Consider the following 23,664-nt stretch of genomic DNA (forward strand, 5'->3'; position numbering starts at 1 on the left):
AAGGATGCAGAAAAGCTGGAGAGGGTTCAAAGGAGGGCAACAAAGATGATCAGGGGACTGGAAACAAAGCCCTATGAAGAGAGACTGAAAGAACTGGGCATGTTTAGCCTTGAGAAGAGAAGACTGAGGGGAGATATGATAGCACTCTTCAAGTACTTGAAAGGTTGTCACAGAGAAGAAGGCCAGGATCTCTTCTTGATCATCCCAGAGTGCAGGACACGGAATAATGGGCTCAAGTTACAGGAAGCCAGATTCCGGCTGAACATCAGGAAAAACTTCCTGAGTGTCAGAGCAATACGGCAATGGAACCAATTACCTGGGGAGGTGGTGGGCTCTCCCACACTGGAGGCCTTTAAGACGAGGCTGGACAGCCATTTGTCAGGGATGCTCTGACTTGGATTCCTGCATTGAGCAGGGGGTTGGACTCGATGGCCTTGTAGGCCCCTTCCAACCCTACTATTCTATGATTCTATGATTCTATGATTTATGCTTGTAAAAAAAGGAGGCTAAGGGGAGACATGATAGAGGTGTACAAAATTGTGCATGGTGTGGAGAATGTGGATAGGGAGACATTTTTCTCCCTCTCTCAAAATACTAGAACCCGGGGTCATCCCATGAAGATGATTGGTGGGAGATTCAGGACAGATGAAAGGAAGTACTTCTTCATACAGCACATAATTAAACGAGGGAATTTGCTACCACAGGATGTAGTGATGGCCGCCAATTTGGATGGCTTTAAAAGGGGGTTGGACATATTCCTGGAGGAGAAGGCTATCAATGGCTGTTAGTTCTGATGGCTATGTGCTATCTCCAGTACCAGAGGCAGTGAACCTGTGTACATCAGTTGCTGGGGAACATGGGTGGGAGGGTGCTGTTGCACTCAAGTCTTGCTTGTGAATTCCTAGTGGACAGCTGGTTGGCCATTGTGTGAACAAAATGCTGGACTAGATGGACCCTTGGTCTGATCCAAGGGATTCACCCAATAACTCCATTTATGCAAAATTGCAGGTGTAAATGGGCTAATTAGACCATTTATGCTTGTAATTTTGCATAATGGAACTATTTACAGTCACCATTTTATGTAAATGATTTCCATAAATAGCTAAGGTGCCATTTTTGCACAAAATGATGGCTTGCGAACAAGAGGATTCCTGTGCTTGCCCAACTCAGTGCACACCAAGTCGGGCAAGTGTGGGGAATGGGGATCCATGGACTGGTGCCCGGGGGGGGGCAGTGAGAAATTGCCAAGCTCAGGCCTCAACTGGACTCCCGCAACATCCCTACACCTGTTATAAAATATTTGCCAACTGAGCCTATAAGAGATGTTAATATCAGAGTGAAGGTGGTGATCTCTCTGTGCATTAGAACAGTTATCTTCAACCTTTTCAGACCTGGGACCTGCCTTTAGTCCAAACATTCATTTGGGGACCTTGATTTTTTTTTTTTAACCATATATTTTTATTGATTGATTGATTGATCGATTGATTGCATTTCTATCCTGCCTTTTTTCCTCCTTAAGGAACCCAATGCAGCTTACATAATCCTTCTCCTATTCATTTTAGCCTCACCACAACAACCCTGGGGGGTAGGTTGGGCTGAGAATCTGTGACTGGCTCAAAGTCACCCAGTGAGCTTCCATGGCCAAGTGGGGACTAGAACCTGGATCTTCTGGCTCCCAGTCAACCACTCCAACCACTACACCACACTGGTATGGTGGTAGTGCTGCTGTTATAACCCACCTTAGGTTAGGAAGCAACTTGGCAGTGGATCCTGACCACCAGTTGGACATGTATTTTATGTATTCATTATTTTTACTTTTATCTCATCTTTCTTCTTTAATGTCCCCATAATGGAATTGATTATGATGGATTCTAAGTGGGGTAATATGGCTGAACTTGATGAAAGAACTGGTTGTGGCGGCTTTTACTAATGTTTCTCTGTTAATTGAGGTCAGAACCCAAAAACAAACAAACCTTGCCACAACATAAAATTTGATTTAAAACAAATCTGCTGTGGTTTCTTGGTTCATTCCAAAACATTATTATAAGGATTTCTGATATATACCTCCTATAAGGCTGATGTACGTTTCCTTATGCATGTTATCCAGGATGCATTTTATACTATGCAAATGTCTAACAGACTGCTTACACATACAAAAAGTTGTTGCTGCTGTTAACATTTAAATATAATGAAACCAATATGCAAATCTGTTCATTAGGAACATAACCGTATGGCTGCTTATTTGCACCAGAAGAAATAAATAAAGCCCCAGACCATTTGCATGAACTTGCTTGATGCACTTAAAATGAAAGCTGCATTCTTCTCCTCTCTGTATTTCTTTTATGTATTTCTTCGACATATTTACATGTATTTACTTGAATCAGTGTCAGTAATATGAAATTAAATCAGTTTTGCCATGAGTTTGATTTTGAGTTCAGTGCTTATTACAGAAATTAATATTTCCTCCCTCCAATCGTGTCCAGGGGTGTTTTGTTTTGTTTTTATTTGTTGTTGTTGTTCAGTAGTTAAGTCGTGTCCGACTCTTCGTGACCCCATGGACCATAGCACGCCAGGAAGCATAAAAGTAGTGCATGTTACCCCATAGACTCATGATGTCAACAGACTCGCTCCCTAGGTGCAGTACTTGGGAGCACTAAGGTCCTTAGGCCTTAACATATGCTTAGCTGTAGAAGCGGGAAGGGGGAAATGGTAAGGAGGAGTGGCTGAATTTGAAAGAGGCAGATTCTGATAAATTACTAGTACTGTGCTGAAACCCCACCTGCCCTTTCACAACCTCTTTGTTTCCCTGCAAAAGAAGCAGTCGCTTTTCTGCCTCGTTTGTTGGGATGTTGAGCATTTCTCTGCAATTTCTCAGGGTGCAGGGCTTGAGCGCTTACTTTACCGGAACGAGGTGACAGAGTGGCTCCTGTGTGCTCTGTCTTTTACCATTCCCCCCTCCCCCTTTGTCCTTGCAGCCCCTCCGGCTGCTTGAGCGTCTTGGAAAACCCCTTAGAGGACTTAGCCAGGACTTCCTCTCATGGGGCTTTCCAGTACTGCCGCTTACTGAGTGCCTGAAAACCAAGAGGGGCGTTTTTTTTTATTTTCCTTTATTGTTATTAAAAGCCCTTTTAACAACAGCAAGGAGAAGAATAACAGCAAATCCTCTCTCAGCTTTCTGCAGGCAGCAGCACAGGGAAGCCCTAAGACAGGAAGTCCTGGCTAAGGCCTCCAAGGGGCTTTCCAAGAAACTCCGAGCTGGGCAAGCTGTGAGGACAGAAGGGTGGGGGGATAGTAAAAGAAAGAGCACATGCACCCCTCTCCCACCTCCTTTTGGTAAGCACTGAAGCCCTGCACCCTGAGAAATGTCTCTGAAATTCTCACCCCTTCCCACAAATGTTTGGGTGCAGTTTATTTTCGCTCCTCCCTCCACAATGAGTGGTTGAAAATAAGTAGTCGAAAAAATTGCACAGTGCTATAAATTACCAGTGACCTCCATGTAGAAGAACGAAAGAAGCAACGGGGTTTAGTCTATCCCTCCTATAAAGCATTAGGAAGAGGGAGGAAAGAGAAAATGACACATGGGGGAAGGTATTATGGGTAAAAGAAATTAAACTTCAACACTTCTTGTACATGGAAAGGGCAGGGCTTGAAATAGGTGGCCATTTACAAGAAGTAGATCTAAAAGTATCACAGAAATAAACTACTTAAAAACACACTATACCAGAGGATATAGTGGATATATATAGATGATTACAAGGCCTGAGAAAATAAAATTGTCTTTGCCTGCTGCCAAAAAGATTAAAAAAAAGTAGGCACCAGGCAGAGTTCTCTGGGGAGGGTGTTCCATAACTGAGGGTGCAGGTACTTCTGAAAAAGACCACTGCTGAGTAGCCACCTACTATACCTCAGCAAAAAAGCATTTGGATAGGGGCCTCTGATGACAATCTCCTGCTTTAGGTAGGAATGTATAGTCCCTTGCTAATAAGCTTGAAAGTGTTAGCATTAAGGACCATTAACTGGCTTAGGGTACAATCCTATGGTTGCTAGACAGCAGCTAGACGGGATTGTTCGGTTCCCAGAAAATCACCTCCCCCCGCTTCCCCACCGCCTCGTAGGAGTTCCATGCTCGGAAGAGCAGCATGGAGTGGGGGGAAAGAGGTCATTCCTGGGGGGGGGGGAGTGCCAACATGATGGTTCCTATGCTCCATCTCCCCCCCCCCCAGCTCCACTCTGGCTAGACAGCCGAAATTGGCCATTTAGCTGCAAATACAAGGCGGTCGGAGCATGGAGGAGAAGATCCCCTCCAAGCTCCACCCACCCTGTATTGGATAGTCGGTTTCCTCAAAGTTCAGAGGTGGACGACTATCCCCATAGGATTGTGTTCTTAAGCGCTTTAGGAGATAGAGCTCTTGGTAAATTAGAGTAACCTTAAGATCATAGAAAGAATACCTAGGGAGACTGCAGAGATCCCCACAAGTTACTGTATGCTCCCATTTACTCTTTTGAAACATATACTTAGTTTTCTTATTTTAAAATTGTGCAAAACCAGCACCAGTTACTCTGCTTTCCTTAATTATTATGTATTCCGCCATGTCCTTTATCTGCTTAGAGAATTTACAACTAACACAGCAGGTTGTGAATGTTTAATGGATTCTTTTTCGAGGAAAGAAAAGGTCAGCATTAACATAAAATTCTTCTTTAAGATTGGTGGCACAAATGTTCTGCGGCACGGAACAGGTGTTGCAGGAATATCTAAAATCTGCCATGGGAGGCGAGCTCTGAAGATTATTTTGTTCGTGAAGGGAGTTGGGGAATGACAAACTTAATGCTACAAATGCACATGCATACACACACACACACACACACACACACACCACTGTGTATCAAGTCAGTGTAAGCTGAAAGGAACTTTGGATTGTCAATGCATATCTTGTTTGAGGTACCCTGTGTGCTTGCTGAGTTCTAAAGAATTGTTGGTTTGTTTTAAAAAGCACCTTCTTTCTCCCCACCCCCATCCCTCCTCCTTTTCTCTTCTAGCTTCACTCTGATCAGGACAAAGGAGATGGGTCCCTCAAGTACATTTTGTCAGGAGATGGGGCTGGTACTCTCTTTGTTATTGATGAGAGAACAGGTGACATTCATGCCACAAGAAGAATTGACCGAGAAGAGAAAGCTTTCTATACCCTACGTGCCCAGGCTATTAACAGAAGAACGCTCCGACCAGTAGAACCCGAATCAGAGTTTGTCATCAAAATCCATGACATCAATGACAATGAACCGACGTTCCCAGAAGAAGTTTATACTGCAAGTGTTCCTGAAATGTCAGTGGTTGGTAAGCATCCCATTCAGATATGAAGGAATGCCTGCCGCCTGAGGGTCTGTTATTGTAAATGCAGGCAGTCGGGGTAGGAGTGGGGGAGTCAAGTTCCAGGAAAGCTATACATTGACCTGTGAGCACTGATGTGTCAGCCTCTAGGCCTGGAAAGAACCCCAAGGCTGGGATTAGAGGGAGGGAGGGAGTGTATAATGGTTGGATTATCTGAAGAACAGAATCACATGGTCGAGTTTTTCCTTCTTTCACTTCAAGATGTGTGAGAGGGGTTGCATGTTTGCTTGAATGCTTGCATTGAGTGCCCCATCAAAAGATTCTTTATGTAGATAACTAGCATATCTTGGAGAATTTCCGAGTCTAGCTTGCTTGCTTGCTTGCTTGCTTGCTTGCTTATTTATTTATTTATTTATTTAATGTCTTAATCACCCATCTGGCCAGTCACCTGGCCACTCTGGGCGATGTACAACAGTACAATTTAAAACAGTAAAATTAGACATTAAAACATTGTTTAAAAATACCCTAACCCACCCCAAATGCCTGCCTGAACAAGCAAGTTTTCAGTGTGTGGCAGAAGCTCATTAAAGAGGGGGCATGGCGGAGTTCCCTAGGGAGGGAGTTCCACAGAGTGGGGGCCACCACAGAGAAAGCCCTCCCCTTCGTCCTCACCAGCCTAGCTGTCCTGGCTGATGGGACAGAGAGAAGGCAATCCGAGGCTGATCTTGTTGAGCGGCCTGTCTGGTGTTGCTGGAGGTGCTCCTTGAGATAGGCTGGGCTGGAACCGTATAGGGTTTTAAAGGTCAAAACCAACACCTTTACCGACAGACTATTTTTTTCTGTCTGCAGTGATATATTTTGGCACAGGAACATTCAGACACATACATACACATTGTAAAGGAACAAAACTGTCTTCTATTTTCGCATTTGGTTTTGTTTTGTGTTTTTTAAAAATATGAGGAGGTTAAATCATGTGTTTGTGCGTGTGCTTGTGTATGTGTGTGTGCATGCATGTGTGTGTTTTGGTCAGTTTCAGAGAAAATGTCAAAAGTTTCCTTAGATTAGTGGAGTCAGGATGTCTGCAGAGGAAGCCAAAGGTGTGCAGAAGGCTCAACTGACGTAGAAGAAGTTAGGAAAAGTGTTGGCAGGAGGTTCAATGGAAGATCAAGAAATGGGCATTTAGATTGCAAAACTAAACAAGAAACTACCATCCTGATTGGGTGGCATTGGAGAGGGTGAAAAACTAATTTTAAGATATAAAAGTCTCAAAAAGAAAAAAAAGAGAAGATGAGAGAGACAGAGATAACAAAAATACAGAATTCTAGCAGAAAGAAAGAGTCAGACCTAACTGGAACTGGAGAACTGGTTGAAAGACTGCTGGACCTAGGACAGTAAGACATTGCATGGTTAAGGGACCTGGGTAAAATGACACAGTCTTTATTTTATTATCCTATTGCTTTTATGGTGTCTATCCATTCAGATTTTAAAACTTTTTTCTTATTGACATTTTTCTTCAGTAATTTTTTCTCAAACTTTGTTGTTTGTAACTTTGTGGTCTCTTTTCTTTTGGGTTACCCAACCTAATAGCCAACCACCACCCTACCTGAGTCCTGAGACCTAGAGAGTTTTAAGGCTGGTTTGGTGGAGGCACCCCCCCCCCCCGCAAGAGATTTCTACCTGACGGCAGTGGAAAAGGCCACACAAAGGAAAGGACCAAAAGGAGGCACGCTATTCTGTCTGTTTTCCTTTCCACTCATGGAACAGGGTGTTGTTGGTCCATCACGCATACCCATAGAGAGAATCCTTGCAGCCTGGAGTCCAAGAAAAGCTTGATTATGCTCATTTTATAAACTGACATAATCACATGGGTGCTCCCCCAGCATGTACCAGAAACTGAGTACAATTCTATATACACTTCCCTGAGCGTCAGTCCCATTAAACTCAATAGGGCTTGCTTCTGAGTAGGCATGCATAGGATTGCACTGTAAATTGCTGTTCTATTTGCAAAGGAAGAAGGAAACCCACCACCCTTCCTCCATCTGACCAGAAGGAATATTTATTCCCCATTTGCAAATGTCGCAACTAATTACATCACGAGCATAAAAGCATGAGCTGATCACTGAGTGTTCCTAATCATAAAATTTTATTAGCGTTTGCTGTCTAGTGTAAAAGCAAGCTGTGCTGTTTTAGCCATATCAGAAAAAAGAGGGGATTCTTAGGGACAATAGACCACAATCACCAAGGCACCTAATTTTAAGTGTATGTACAGTGATCTAGCAAGGCAAGCATGTATGTGTGCGTTGGTCGGAGTGGGGGGGGGGGAAGCAGCTTTCTCTGTGCAGAGTTCCATGCTGAACTAGTATTCATGCACATGCATCAGCTGCAGGTTCTACGACTACATTCATGCACATCTACACAGCTGTGTCACAGAGAAAATAAGGAGGCCAGTCATTCAACATGATTCCCATCCAAAATAGATATGCACTTTCCTGTCCATTTTGCAATACAGATGGAAATGCACATCCCCATTGGGTTTCTTAAGCTGCAGTCCTATACCCACTTACCTGGGAATAAGCCCTATTGAACGCAGTGGTACTTATTTCTGAGTAGGCACACATATGCAATCATATACATGTATAGTAAGCATAGTTAGGGATGGATGGACTCGCCCGTGCCTGCCGAGTCGCCACTACCGCCCATCCCCGCTCGCCAGGCCGCATGAGCCCTGTAGGGCTCCGTGAGTGGTCCAGGCATGCCCCGCAGCCACTTGCTGTGAGCCACCATTTTAATGCATTTTTAGGCCCCTTTGTGCCTTTAATATTGTGGAAATGGCCCTGTGTGGCCACCACTGTGCACAACATTAAATATACGGAAATTATGGAGTCCCCATCTTGAGTAAAAATGGCGGCTCACATGAGAAGCGGGCAGCTCCAGGGCGCTCCTGGACCACACGGCGCTTGACTAGCGTGCATTTGAGTGCTCGGCGAGCTGGGGCCGGGGAGCGAGGTGCAGGGGAGTCCGCCAGACTTCCAGACCCAGTTGGGTGCTTGGGACATCCCTGTGTATAGTATATATGCAGGCCTATGCTCACTTGCTTTGGAGAAAGTGCAGTTGAACTCCTGGGGACACTGAACTTCTCAATCCACATACGTAGGATTGTGCTGTTAAGCCGCTGGTTGTACCTTAAACTTGCCTGCATATGACTATTGCTTTCATATAGTTCCTTTGCTTGGCTTTTGAAACTAATGATGATTAATGTTTCCCTGGCTGTTATAAGGAGACCTTTGCTAGAATCCTACTTCTCTCATGTTTAGAAACATTTTATTTTTAAATTTAAAAACCCAAATGTTTTGTTTATAATGTTCAAGATTTCTTACAAATCAGTAAGTGCACATAAAAAACAAAACAAAAAATACAAAAAATATAAGAACTAAAAAGTCACATAAAAATCACTATAATACTGTCAACTTTTCATTATACCACAAAAAACATTTCTATATGAAGGCGTGTGTGTGTGTGTGTGTGTGTATACATACATACACACACACACACATACCCATGTATGTGAAAACTGACAGAAAAATCCAAATATCACAATTATAGATATTATTTTATGCTTTTACTTGCATTTATTAATGGGCAGATATATTCATTTTCACTGAGGGCCTCTTTTATCTCCTCCTGTTACTATGTATAAATAGTTTTCCTACAGCCGAATCAAATATATCGACGTCCTTACAATCCTTATTTGAATTTGATTCTCACAACTCTTCTATAAGGCAGGAGTACTAGAACATTCAGTGTTTCAGCACGTACCCTCTGGAATGTGCACCCCATTGACATCAGACAGGCGTCTTGAGCTTTGACCCTCAGGGTGCAGCCCTATTGGGTTGCTGCCTGCAAGATGGAAGCCTCTGATCTTTGGGGCTTCCAAGATGCCCATGCCCTCCTGCCTTGATGCCAGTAGAGTGGGAGGAGCAACAGAGGTGATTTTTACCTCTCTGTCCTTTTTTCTCTTTTTCCTCTGAGCCCGTCTAGAGGAGTCACACTGGCAGGGGTAAGCCTGGGGCTGGAGAGGCCACAGGATACTGTATATCCCAGTCTCTCCTCCTTCCTCCCTTCACTCCCCTCCCCTCCCATTGGAATACCCCCTTTTTTACCTATACCAGGACTTCTGAGGCTGCTTTTGCAGCCTCAGAAAGCAGTCACCGTGGTTCTTCCTGCATCAGCAGCGAGGGGGAGGGGGAAGAGGTCAGATCTTAGAGTCCCCCTCCCAAAGTTGTAGGACTGTCTACGGCCTTAGGAGAGAGAATCCAAAAAATTATCTGGTCCCTGGGAATAGGGGTGAACGAAAGTCACTTACCTTTTCTCGCAGCTTTTTCGCGGTGGGGGGGAGCGCTTCGCTGCTCCCCCCGTGAAGTTCAGGCCGGGGGGGGGAGGCTTCCCGCCTCGCCCGGCCGAAATTCAGGCCGGGGGGGGAGGCTTCCTGCCTCGCCCGGCCGAAATTCAGGCCGGGAAGGAGGCTTCCCGCCTCGCCCGGCCGCGAACACGAAAGTAAAAAAAACAACAACAACACGTCCCCTGATAGGCTACGTGACGATTCACGTAGCCTATCACGGCTAGATCTGGAAAGTCAGCCGTGATAGGCTACGTGAATCATCACGTAGCCTATCACGGGTGACTTTAAAAAAAAAAGCGCGTACGCGAATGGCGGCCCCCATAGGGAGCCGCCATTCGCGTTCCTTATTTAGTTGCTGTAGTCTACGTCAATGTTTACGTAGACTACGGCGAAAATAAGGGCAACGCAAATAGCGTTGCCCTTATTTTCGCCGTAGTCTATGTAAACATTGACGTAGACTACAGCGACCAAATAAGGAAGGGGAATGGCGGCTCCCTATGGGGGCCGCCATTATCCGTACACACTTTTTTTTTTTTTTTAAAGTCACCCGTGATAGGCTACGTGACGATTCACGTAACCTATCACGGCTGACTTTGCAAATCTTGCCGTGATAGGCTACGTGAATCGTCACGTAGCCTATCAGGGGACGTGTTTTTTTTTTCTTTCACTGCAATGGCGGGGGCGGCAGCCGGTCGAAAGACCGGCTGCCGCTCCCGCCCCGCTCGAACACCGGACGAACCGCCAGCCAGACCCGCCGCCGGGAGGGACATTCAGGGAAGGTAAGTCCCGTCCCGGGGGGGGCGGGGGGCGGGGGGGGCGGAGGATTTCTCCCTGAAACTTGTTCGGGGGGCCGAACACGTTGGCGCTCGGCCCCCCGAAGTTTCGGGGAGAAATTCTCCGCCATCCCTACCTGGGAAGCTCTCCAAGGACCATAGGATTTCACCCTTAGACATTTCCTTAAGATCCATCTCTTTGGGCTTCACCACATGAGGCTAAATCCCACATACTTACTGGGGCATCTGCTTCTGGATTCTTTGTGGGATTAAGAGTGGCTCCTTTACACAGGCTGACAGTGAGGAGTGCTATGCCATTTCTCAGCAAGTTGTAGATGTTTCATTTTACAGCCACTAGATGGCGCTGCTGCTATAGCCCCATTACGGAAGTATATAGCAAGTAGGGATGTTGTGAGCATCTGTTTGGGGGTTCGAGCTCGGCGGGTTCCCGCCAGTTTGTCCCCCTGGACACCAGTCTGAGACTTCTTGCTCTTGCCCGACTCGGCACAGCAGCCCCCGCTTCTTGCCTGAGCGGCGACAGCAGGATGGGAAGCCTTCCCATCCTACCGCCAAGAGCAACTCCACCCCTCTCTGCCGGTGCTCGGCAGAGAGGGACACAGTTGCTTGCGACAGTGTTCGCTGGGCCCCTGCGAACCACCAGCCGGCTTGTGTCCCAGCACGAGCCAGGTCCGGCAGTGGGCAGGGCTCCAGCAAGCCGGTTGTGGGGCAGATTCACGCGAGTTCACAGAACCCTACCAGCAAGTAAAGTGCTTCTTTGAGAAAAATCTCACTTTCCCCATGTTTAACAAAGGCGGGATAAAGGTCATAAACCATGGGAGAGAGGCCCTGGAGGTTGGTCCATAAATTTCCACGAGTAACCAGTCTTGGTCTCATGATATAAGCCCTGTATGGAGAAGCCCTTTATGCTGGCTTTCCCTGAGGTGCGACCCAGCTAGTCACAGTGATAGTTTTATTGCTGATACAGTGATTAATTTATTGTTGCGCTTTACTGTTCTATTTTAGTGTTGATGCCATTATGTTCACCACTTCAAAACCATTTTTGAGAAGCGGTATATAAATTTGTGAAATGATAGATAGATAGATAGATAGATAGATAGATAGACAGACAGACAGACAGACAGACAGACAGACAGACAAGCCTCCCCCAGTGTGACGCCTTCCAGATGTTTTGGACTGCAACTCCCATATGCCCCAGTCATCCTGGCTAATGGTAAGGGAAGATGAGAACTGTAGTCCAAAACATTTGGAGGTTACCAAGCTGGGGAAGGTGACTGTAAGGTGTTAGGGTGAGCTGGATGGTAGTGGCGCACCCAAAGTTATCCAGCGAGCTTCATGGCAGACCTGTGACTTTTCCGCATCTAAGCCCCATAATTTTTACCTTCTACATTTGATTCCCACTTGATACAACTCTAAAGTACAATCATCTCCTCTGCCAGGCCAGCCCCAGCTCTTTAAACCTCACCTTACATGGTGACTTCTGAAATCTTGCTATTAATCAAGCTGTCCTTTGTCCATGTTTCAGTTCGAAATGGAACATACTTAACAATGGGTGTCTGAGTACATCATCCAAGACTTCCTGTTTGCTAGAAAAATCTGAGAAGAGGGCTTTTCCCCCCCATCCCTCCCCTCTCAAAATGGGGGATAAAATATGCTCTATTTTTGTTGTTAATATTTTATTGGATTTTATCAGAGATTGGCAATCATTGCCACACTACAATTAGTAGCAAAGAACATGTTCAACATCTGCTTGGAAGAAAAACACAGTCTCTCCCTTATATCATCCCTAACTGCTGCCCTGGTCCTAACGAAATAAGAACAATTTGAAGGGGGGCGGGGACACTCTTGTTCATGGGTGCAACCAACCATGGGTCTAATCAGTATATAAAAAACACACTGAGAAATAAGTAATTTCCACATTAGTCAGAAAATGGAAATATGTTATGGTATAATGTGTTGGGCCACAACTTCCACCCTCCCCAGCCAGCTGGGAGTGATGGGAGTTGTAGTCAGACAGATATGGAAGGCACCAGGTTGGGGAAGGCTGGTATACATAGAATCATAGAATAGTAGGGTTGGAAGGGGCCTACAAGGCCATCAAGGCCACATCTACAAGGCCTACAAGGCCACATGTAGTTCAAGACTTCCTGATCCTAGGAAAATGTCCAAAAATGGGGCAGTTTTATATATAACAGTTAAAACTCAGGATGTGAAGCATATTTTAATATGACCTTTTACATTGTGCGTTGTGGGTTTTAAGGTTGTTTTAATGTTTTCATATGGTTTTATTGGCTTTTTGTATTATTGCCCTTGTTTGAATTCTTTTATATCTAAAGAATCTAAATAAAATAAATATTCCCTATAATAGAGGTAGCCTTTTATAAGGGAGCATATAGAGCCAGATATAGGACTGAACACTCTCTTGCATATTTGCATAATTGCTCGGCAATTGCTCAGCAGCAGGCAGGAGCATGAATCTGTGTTGGCAGAATGCAAGCTGTACTTCCTAGTGAGCAGTTGGCCAAATCAGTGGATCTTCTTGGCATGACAAGGAGCTTCCCCTGAATAGCTTACCCGAGGAGCCCTTTCAAGCTGCCATAGTGGTGTTTGGTTTGGACCTTGAAATGCTAAAGTGACTGATAAGACAACATCATGTGTTGCACACCTGTAAGGATGCTGGAGAAATTCAAGGCGGACTAAAATGAGCTCAAATATCTAAGAATCTGACCTGCAGAATCCACTGTGGAGCAACCCCCTCAGGCCGCGCGGAGGCCATGGACTTTTGGATTCTGTTTAAACTTTCCCAAAAAGTGTGCGTATTTCTTCCTAGGAAAATACGCAAGTTTCTGCTGAGGAACCGTTGAATGGAATGGACGAGAAGAATACGCTAAATGTTATGTACTGAGGTAAATTATGCAAATTGTCACAAAACCTCTTACGTAATTATTTGCGTATTTTTCCGGATGTTGAAAAAAATATTTGGATCCGTCTGTGGGCGGACGATGGGAAAAAAAGGCACCTGACAATCTGTGAAACACAGAGCGGATTTTACACAGTTCGTGCATCCCCACACACCTGGCATCCTAATGCTTGAGGAGTCTGCAAGGCAAAGAGCAGGCTGGGGAAGACACTACAAGGCCTGTTGTGTTTGTAAGCAAGAAAAACAAACACGACTTTCCTGTGTTATTTTGGTGATGATGATATCTTTTTAAAGTATCCCATATAGCCTGACACAATTGTTCCGGAACACCATCACATTACAATTGCATTATTAACAAGATCTTGCAGTGCCAGCCGTTTAACTCTCTTTCTCTCTCTCTCTCTGTGTGTCTCGTCACTCAACAAGAAGTACGTATGTCCTAAATATTAATCCCCTGTCTATGAAACAATCCGTGATTATCCTGGGAGTCTCAGGGATGGATTAAAAGATATAGAGGCTTTACTCTAAGCCCCGATTTGACTAGGAGCCCCCTCCACAATGTGATCCATCTCTCTCCCAGCAGCAATTTCTAGAGGAGAATATATATATCGCTTCTCTTCCTTAGTTGCAACTGGGGAGTCCCCTGTTCATTCTCAGTCTTTGGGGGAGTTAGCTTTCTTCACCACTGCTTTTCTGTAGGGTTGCTGAGGCCAAGGAAAGACATTCTAGCTCTGAAATGTCTCTCCCCAATTTGTATCTTTCGCCGTTCTTTCACTATGCCCCCTTCCATTCATCTCTTCTAACCTATTTCTTCCTCTCCTTTAATGTCTTTTGTCAACCTTTGGCCTACTTTGGATCTTCAGGGTTTAGCAGCTCATCCTATGAATTACTCCAGCTATGATTTTTGCTGCATTGCTGATTGCTGTCATCCTTTCTAGTTGGTGTCTCAGCCCTCTAATCTCTTCCACCCTCCTACCTCAGAGATGTCAGTGCAAACTTCACACAGGTGTGACCTCCTTCTGGGTTCACAAGCGGTCTGCAGCTGTTACCCTGCCATCATTCTGAGCCAGTGTTCCTTTTGTCTTTCTTTTTAGAAGTTGGACAATCTATTTATAGTGGCTACTGCTTCCCTTGCTCCCCAGGCTTTTCACTCACTCCGTTATTAGTATGAAATGTCCTTTTTTCTGGCTGCCAGATCCACAATCATTCTTCTTAATAGGGCACCTGAGCTGCTTAATCTTTCCTTCATTTGTCCTAGTGGTCTTTAAATATTACTCCTCCATCCCACAACTCAGTAAATACCCATGTTTTACCGATTCGTATATGAACTGAGAAGCACCTCTGAATCATGGGTATTAGTGGCTCATATGAAGGTTTTGTTGAATAACATGACAGGTCTACTGCAGATTTCCCACCTCCAAGCCTCCATAACATAGTTTTAGACTATATTATGGGAGGGAGGAACCAGCAATTAAGAGACCAGACTTCAGAGACAGTCCAAAGTGTTTTGTTGCGGGGTGTGTGTGTGGAGGATCGAAATGGCATTCCTGTATGGCAATAAGAATATACTAGTAATATACTAAGTAATTGACAATTCACATCTCGTTAATGGTAAGCCCAAATCTGCTGCCTGAAGGAGGGTACCTCAAACCTGCCTCATGGGAGGAGCAGGACCTGCCACAGTTAGTATCATATGTTGCTTCCTAAAATGGCAAGGCTGATTACAAAGAGATATTTGGGAGAGCCAGTGTGGTGTAGTGGCAAGAGTGTTGGACTAGGAGCTGGGAGATCCGGGTTCTAGTCCCCACTCAGCCATGGAAGCTCACTGGGTGACTTTGGGCCAGTCACAGACTCTCAGCCCAACCCACCTCACAGGGTTGTTGTTGTGAGGATAAAATGGAGAGGAGGAGGAGGATAATGTAAGCCGCCTTGGGTTCCTTGCGAGAGGAAGAAAGGCGGGGTATAAATGCAATAAATAAAATAAATAAAATATCTTCCCTGAGCTTTGATAACCTCTTGCTCTTCTTTCCCAACTAAAAGCAATGTCCTGTACCCAGCCACTTTCGCCCTAATGTTCCTTTCCTACTTATCCTCTAGCCTTTTTTTTTAAGTCCTTGTTTTCTCAACTTCATTTGATCGACATAGATGCTTCATTTAAATTAAAAAAAAACAAAATGCTATTTGTAATAGGGCTCTACGGCCCAAGACGTAAGTTAGATTTGCCACAGGGATGGCATTGAAAAGAGTATCTCATGTGAATGTCACCCTCTGTCCTAGCTGGACAATGGTCACATCGGAAAGGATCACACCATTGTCCCCCACTCACATGGATCCTGAATTCAAAGGTTCAGGATGGCATGGGAGAAGTTGTCAGGAGTTGATTCCTATACAGCTGTGGCAATGCATGAAGCACCCTGTAATTAAAGTCCAGGGAGGTACACAAGCACAGAGTGGAATCCAACATTACGCTCGGGGCAGAATGTACAAGAAGTGGCATTGTGCTGCTAGTGCTTCTGCAACCAGTAGCACAGGCGCAGAATCTCAGCCCCTGGGGGCCAAGGTTGGCCTTCCTGCTGTCCCAGTCTGACCCTCCAGGGATCCCCAGAGTCTGTCTGTCTGTCTGTCTGTCTGTCTGTCTTCCTTCCTTCCTTCCTTCCTTCCTTCCTTCCTTCCTTCCTTCCTTCCTTCCTTCCCAGTACTATTATACTGCTTAATATATTAAAAACCATAGAATCATAGAATAGTGGGGTTGGAAGGGGCCTACAAGGCCATCGAGTCCAACCCCCTGCTCAATGCAGGAATCCAAGTCAGAGCATCCCTGACAGATGGCTGTCCAGCCTCGTCTTGAACGCCTCCAGTGTGGGAGAGCCCACCACCTCCCCAGGTAATCGGTTCCATTGTCGTATTGCTCTTACAGTCAGGAAGTTTTTCCTGATGTTCAGCCAGAATCTGGCTTCCTGTAACTTCAGCCCATTATTCCATGTCCTGCCCTCTGGGATGATCGAGAAGAGATCCTGGCCTTCCTCTCTGTGACAACCTTTCAAGTACTTGAAGAGCGCTATCATATCTCCCCTCAGTCTTCTCTTCTCAAGGCTAAACATGCCCAGGTCTTTCAGTCTCTCTTCATAGGGCTTTGTTTCCAGTCCTCTGATCATCTTTGTTTCCCTGCTCTGAACCTTCTCCAGTTTGTCTGCATCCTTCTTAAAATGTGGTGCCCAGAACTGGACACAGTACTCCAGGTGAGACCTAACCAGTGCTGAGTAGAGGGGAACTAGCACTTCCCGGGATTTGGAAGCTATGCTTCTATTAATGCAGCCCAAAATAGCGTTTGCCTTTTTTTGCAGCCACATCACATTGTTGGCTCATATTCAGCTTGTGAGCGACAACAATTCCAAGATCCTTCTTGCTTGTAGTGTTGTTAATCCACATATCTCCCATCTTGTAACTGTGCATTTGGTTTCTTTTTCCTAGGTGCAGAACTTGGCATTTATCCCTATTAAATGTCATTCTGTTGTTTTCTGCCCAGCGCTCCAGTCTATCCAGATCACTTTGAATTTTGTTTCTGTCTTCCAAAGTATTAGCTATCCCGCCCAATTTTGTGTCATCTGCAAATTTTATCAGCATTTCCTGCACCTCCTCCTCCAAGTCATTAATAAAAATGTTGAAGAGCACTGGGCCCAGGACTGAGCCCTGGGGTACCCCACTCGTTACCTCTCCCCAGTTTGAGAAGATCCCATTGATAAGTACTCTTTGAGTCCGATTCTGTAGCCAACTGTGGATCCACCGGATCGTTGTTTCATCTAGCCCACTTTGAGCTAGTTTGCTCATCAGGATATCATGGGGCACTTTGTCGAAAGCTTTGCTGAAGTCGAGGTGTATGATGTCTACAGCATTCCCACGGTCCACAAGGGAGGTTACTTGATCAAAAAATGAGATCAGATTCATCTGGCAGGACTTGTGTTTGACAAACCCTAAGCAGTTTACATTAAAATGCAACAAAATGAGATAAACATAATGAATAATCAAGGGAGCAAGCCTCTTGGGATAGGCAGCCACCTCCGAACCCGGAGGCAATTATCTATCTAATGTAGGGAACGCAGAGCACAGAGGGGATCTTCTCCTCTGCACTCCAGCATTTGTGGCTAGACAGCTGATTTCAGTTGTCTAGCTGTGGGACTTCAGAATGTGGGGGGTGGGGAGTCTGGACGATGCATAAGAAGTGTTGTACCAGCACTTCTGCACTCCCTGCCCTGTCCCGCCTCTGTGAATGTCCCCTTTTGCCCCGCTCCACGTTGCTCTTATGAGCCCGCAGCCTGGGGACGATCCATGCTGCCTACGAAGGGGCAGGGGAGGGGGCGGGGAGGCAGTTCCCAAAAACCAAACACTCCTATGGCTGTCTAGCCACTGTGTAGTGGCCACAGGACTGTGCCCTAAAAAAGTTAAAAAATTTTTTTATGAAGGCATTATATCATCATAACAATAAAACAGGGCAGTAACAAAGTCTTACTGGTCAGGGAAAGTCTGTGTAAATAGGCACATTTTCAAGCGGTGTTTAAAACTTGCCACCCTTTCTGCCTGTTGGGTCACGTGGGAGAGCATTCCAAAGGGTGGGTGCCACCACTGAGAAGGACCTCTCAGGTACTGCTATGAGATGATATTCCATTGGCTGGTGAACGTCCAGTAAGGGCTCCTCGGAGGATCTCAGGGGTCAACTGGGTATATATGTATGGGAAAACTGTCAGCTAGATATCCTGGTCCCGAGTTGTTTAGCACTGTTTATGCAGTGCAGCCAGTGCAGTTCTTTTAACACAGGTATAATATGTATATGTCTAGGTGCTCCACTGAGCATCCTAGCTGCTGCATTCTGCACTACAGCAGTGGGAGGTGTGTGTGTCTTACCTTAATTGCAAATAAAATCTGAGATAAGTGCCCCTTTCTTCCTTTATTTTTAAATTTTTATATTTAAAAAAAAAAATCCCAAGCCACCATGTAGCAGCTCAGTGGTATTCACTTTCTCAATAGAATGGTGTGTTGGGATGAGAACTTTTCAGTGGAAATTCCAGAGCCTGAATTTGGGATTCTGTGTTGCAAAGCAGATGCTGTGATGCAGAATTATGAGCCCTCCTCCACAGCTTGGTAGCATACTTAAAAGCCCTATTCCCTTCAGATGAGTGAATATTATACTGTGTTACAGACAGGATTGGCCCAAGACATTTTGCTGCCTGAATTGAAAGACTAGATGACACCCCCCTCTTCTATTCCATGTATAAAAGCCAAACAGATTGGCCATTGAATCTTCCTTCAGTGATGGCAATGGGACAACATCTTCCACTGCACTAGAGAACAGCAGGCTAACCATATGGCACACACATTTCTGTCTTCTAACACATCACTGTTTCTCCTTGATCCCCAACATCTGCCGCCTGAGGCAGCCCCCTCACTCTACCTAATGGTAGGGCTGGCCTTGGTTACCGAATTCGCCAGTTATCAAATATGAGGAAGAACATCAAGAGAAAGCTGCCTGATGAGCCACAGTAATATTTCAGCTTGTTCCTAACCTGAAACCAAAACAAAACCTCAAGCTCAAATAGAATTGGAAAATTATGCCGGACTATTTGTTTGTGAAATGCTTCTGATATTCTCCCATGCATTGCAAAAGGACTCACGGCTCTTCAAAAAATGTGATCTACAAAGTACGGCACATGGGTGTACCATTGAAAGGGATTAAAAATTGGCTGGCGGGCAAGAAATGAAATAATCTTCAAAAAGTAATAGTATAATATGCAACAATGTAACAAGCTGGGTAGAACTGCAAGGGCGAGTCAAGACTCCCTTTAATTTTACCTCAGAAGTCTTTGAAGGCTGTACAGTTTCTAAACTGGCTAAATGTAGACATGAAACAGAAGGGAAGGCCCTTAATTTATTCAAATTGATTGGAATGGATTAGTCTTCCAGCTGATTAAAGGCTCATACATTTCAGCATGGCAAAACGAAAGGCAAGAAAGCTACAGGGCAGAGCTCACTATGCCATTAAAACTAGCTAAGTTATTCATTATTAACTTATCATACAGACTGAATTCCAACTCCAGTTTTAGTTATCAGTCATTTTATCTATACAGGATTAAATTGTGCCTCCACTGGGCCTGTAGCAAGTGTAGGAGTGTCAGGGGTGGGGTGGGGGGCACGTTCCAGAGCTCCTTTGCTAAAGTGCAAAGTTTGGATGATGAATAGGTCAGGCTGGCACAAGATGTGATGATGTCCACTTGCTCTAATAACTTTAAACGATGGGGGTGGGGAAACTGTGCCCTCCTGGATGTTGCTGTTCCAATCCCATCATCTTTGATCATTGGCCATACTGGTGAGGCTGATGTGAGTTGGGAGCTGAACAACATTTGGAAGACCACAGGTTCCCTACCCCACCAGGAAATTCATGGAGGATAGGCTTACGAATAGTGATTTGGGGCAGTATCCAACTGTGCCATTCCGTTAGTGCAAATGATGTTGTGCTAGCGGAAACTAGGTTCTGAAATATGCGCAAGAGGAAAATCAACTAACGTTACGTTTGTGCAAGCACGGTTGCACAAGCAGGTGTGCATTACACTTGTGCAACTGGTTCTGCAGCAGGGTTATGCAATGGATTGCACCATGGGTTGCACCATGGGTTGCACAACCCTACTGTGCAACCAGTTGCACAACTGGTGGTGCAAGCATAATGGGCAACTGCTTGCATGACAGAAACGTTTGTTAGAGTTCTGCTAATGCTATTTGAGTTTGCAGAATGACACCATTGGATACTTCCCTAGGCATGGAGGTTCTAAACAGAACCTTCATGTACAGAGACAATGTACCTACCAGATGCTGGCCACAGACAAAAGGGAACAATTGCCACCATCATGTCCTGCTTGTGAGCTACCCTTAGGCATCTGGCTTTCTACTGCAGCCCTATCTATGTGTTTGTATAAAGCATCAATGTACATGTTATATTAAATACTATAAGAGGACAGTGATTCGGGTAAAAATCCTTACAATTGACATGGTTATTTGAGGAGAAATAATTTCATGAAATGGCTCCCCGCTCCTACTGCTTTGTTGACTCATCACTATGTTTACATGGGAGTAAGCCACATCGAACTCAATGAGGCTTACTTCTGGTTAGACATGCAGAGGACTGCACTGTTACTCCCTGATCCCACCCTCCTAAATAAATACAGCACTGTTTTTAAACTCTGGAATCTCCTTTCAAATAAAGCATGTATGGGTGTATGTATGTATATTGCCATTTTGCTCAAAATCCAAGACTCCATTTCGATGGGAGTGAAATGGCCTTCTCATTTCTCCATTTCACTGAAAAATCAGTGAGATGAAGCAAGCAATTTCAATGGGAGTAAAATGGCTTTGAAATGATCGTTGTAATTTTGATCCAGTCCTAATTTTACGCATTAGGTGTACAACTCTAAACCTAATCGTGGGTTTGGAAGACACGTCTACCTTACAGTTACTTTCAGAGAGCCAGAACATGGTGCAGCTCTATGTCAAGTGTAAAATTATTTGCAAACATAGATTTGCTGCCACATGATGTGCAGAAAGACTATGACACATACAATATTCAAATTCTGCTGGGAAAACAATACATAAATGCATGTCAACCCTGGTACTGTAACTTCACATGTGTGGCCATTAATTCAATCTGCTCCTTAGAATTTCTACAGAATGAGATAACACTGCAGTAGATTGTAAGAGGCAAGACATATTAGTCAATATTCAGAGTCACGCTTAAAATCTCATTTGCATTAAGCTCAAAGGGCTAGTTCAGCTAAGGAGTTGGAAACATTTAGATATTGTATTCCAATTTATCTTTCATATTAGCCTCCAAAGAGGATTCTGAAGGGACTCCTTAGATTTTCTTTTCAAGAAAAATGGTTTCACACCACAATAGATAGACTACAAGGAAAGAGGAGGGCCTCAAACTGGAGCTGGATTGGAACTTGAAATGCTAATTCTTACTGAAGAAACAGGAGGGGCTCAATGTGTTTCAATTACAATCTTTCCTATGGGCAGCTATCACTTATAGTCAAGCTAGATGTGTTGATCCTCCATAGTTGCTTATTCTTTCACAAATACCTGATGTGGGGGTAGAGGGTGGGGAGCTGGATCAGGACAATATCAGGTCTTTAGTGCTTTTCAGCCATTGTGGTCCGAACCAGACCACCTATCCCCACCCCGCAATTCACAATGGGAGCTTTCCTGCTTTTGTAAATAGTAGGTATGTGGGAGGCATTCCAGTCAGGAATGGGGGGAAAGCCATTAAAACCTTCCTCTCCTCAGTCAGTGGTCCAGATCAGGCTTCCCCCTCCCTCTACACCACATCTAGTTTGGTCCTTAGTTCTCAGTGAGGTTGTAAACCTGTATACCACTTCAGATTGTAGGTGGGAGCTCAGAAGACTGAATTCCTTTCAGACCAGAAAAAGAAAAGTTCCCTCCACATAGAAAACTAACATGTGAGGGAGATTGAGCCTAGCCTTCTCCCTGACATGCTCTATGTACAGGATGTTGGTTTTGTGTGTGCAGCCTATGAAAAAAAAATAACAGAACTCTTTGCTCTATAAGATTCAGCCTAACGCTGAAATCAAGAATACAAAGCAACTCTCTTTGCTGTACGAGATTTGCATGATTTCTGTACCTTTTTATTTTTCTCGCTCACACCACCAATATAACTTTAAAAAAGATTGTTGGCCAGTATAAAGCAAAATACTGAGATTTTTTTCAGTATTTACAAGGAAAATCAGCTAATTCTTCCAAGGAGAGGCATGTCAGGAGTGAAAGTTCTTTTTCTTTGAGCACTCTTGGGTGCCTTTGAGTGCTAGTCCTCATACTCTGGCCTGGTTTAGACCTTTGCTAGGCCCCATGCAGTGGCTGCAGGAGTGCTGGTGGCCTGATGACTGATCAGGTATCATTTGGAGGCACTAATGATGATATGAATTGATGCTTCCATCCAGGGCCTATATATGCATTCTCTGTAATATGTGCAACCGCGATGGCCTTGTAGGCCCCTTCTAACCCTACTATTCTGTGATTCTATCAACATTTGATAGATATCTATCAAATAACATATAACATATAACATATCTATCAAAATCTCAACATTTTGAGATGTTGGTGTTCTTGCTGGGCTGATGACAATGCAACCAGAGGTCCCTTAGTCCTTTGCCCCAGAAGATAATATTTTTAAAATGTGAGTTTCTATGAACAGAAGAAGGGAGGGAGGGAGGGGAAGGGAGGAAGGTTAGGCAAGGGGAGAAAGAAAGAAAGAAAGAAAGAAAGAAAGAAAGAAAGAAAGAATTATTGAGGGGTTTAAGAGAGTTCCTTTGAATGCAATGTGTACTGCTTTTTGACTTCTGACATGATGCAGAACTAAGTTCTCTGTGAATACTCCAGGTACGTCGGTTGTGCAAGTCACTGCTACTGATGCGGATGACCCTTCCTATGGAAACAGCGCCAGAATAATCTACAGCATACTCCAAGGCCAACCATATTTCTCTGTGGAGCCAGAAACAGGTCAGGAAACAGGGTTGCTCTTTTCTTTATTTCAAGAAGGACTTCTTCAGCCGCATGCCATATTCTGGTAACTTACCCAAAAACCTGATGTGTGAGAAATGCAAAAATGTCATCCAATTAGCATAAATGAAATAAAACCCTGGATGTGTTTTGTACTTGGAAAACAGAAGACAAATGGTGAGGACAAATGGACATAACATGTGACATAAGAGTTATTCTACATGTTTTGCAAAATGAAGTGGTAGGTTTCTGGATGGCACCACTTCAGTCTCTAGGTGTCAGGAGCGCCCTAGCTGCCTCTTGCAGTCCCCTCCAATAGCCAACTCAGGACACAGACGATGAGGATTCTTTCCAAGGCTTTATTCCTTTATTACTTTATGACTCTTACAGATACTAATCACTAGCGACTAAGCAAGGAACTGCACTGGGGATAGATAGCAGAGTAACCTAAGCTCCAGGTAAGGCAGCTGGTCCTCGTTTGAAGGAGAACCACGGGAAGACTCTGAACTTGTGGGCTAGGGAGAGATCCTCCCTCTTTCCCTTGGGTCCTCAGGACGCGACCGTTGTTTGCGCGCCAAACGAGTGCTATGCCTCCTTTCCACTCCCTCCATCTGTCGTCGCTCCCTGCATCTGCACCGAGCATCCAGCAAGCCCCCCTCCAGCGCTCTCTTGC

General features: G+C 44.7%; 1 protein-coding gene and 1 long non-coding RNA gene across 3 annotated transcripts in view; one reads left to right on the top strand and one right to left on the bottom strand.

The window, feature by feature from the left end:
* The window catches only part of LOC146347382 (uncharacterized), a 49,094-nt gene that overhangs the window by 15,575 nt on the left and 9,855 nt on the right, over window positions 1-23,664 (bottom strand). The window contains exon 3 of one of the 2 annotated variants that reach the window (XR_014790279.1): window positions 22,095-23,075. The exons of the other annotated variant lie outside the window; for it this stretch is intronic. This is a non-coding gene — a long non-coding RNA (uncharacterized LOC146347382). Of the gene's footprint in view, window positions 1-22,094; window positions 23,076-23,664 lie in introns of those variants that run through there. 2 annotated transcript variants of the gene reach the window in all.
* Window positions 5,043-23,664, top strand: part of LOC146347383 (cadherin-10) — a 61,875-nt gene continuing 43,253 nt past the window's right edge. The window contains exons 1-2 of the mRNA XM_084850556.1: window positions 5,043-5,332; window positions 22,872-22,991. Coding sequence (XP_084706682.1) covers window positions 5,320-5,332; window positions 22,872-22,991 — 133 coding nt within the window. The 5' untranslated portion in view covers window positions 5,043-5,319. The remainder of the gene's footprint in view (window positions 5,333-22,871; window positions 22,992-23,664) is intronic.

The sequence above is a fragment of the Heloderma suspectum genome, chromosome 4 (assembly GCF_057233095.1).
Source record: "Heloderma suspectum isolate Gila_16-S chromosome 4, 16-S_ref, whole genome shotgun sequence".
Lineage (NCBI taxonomy): Eukaryota > Metazoa > Chordata > Lepidosauria > Squamata > Helodermatidae > Heloderma > Heloderma suspectum.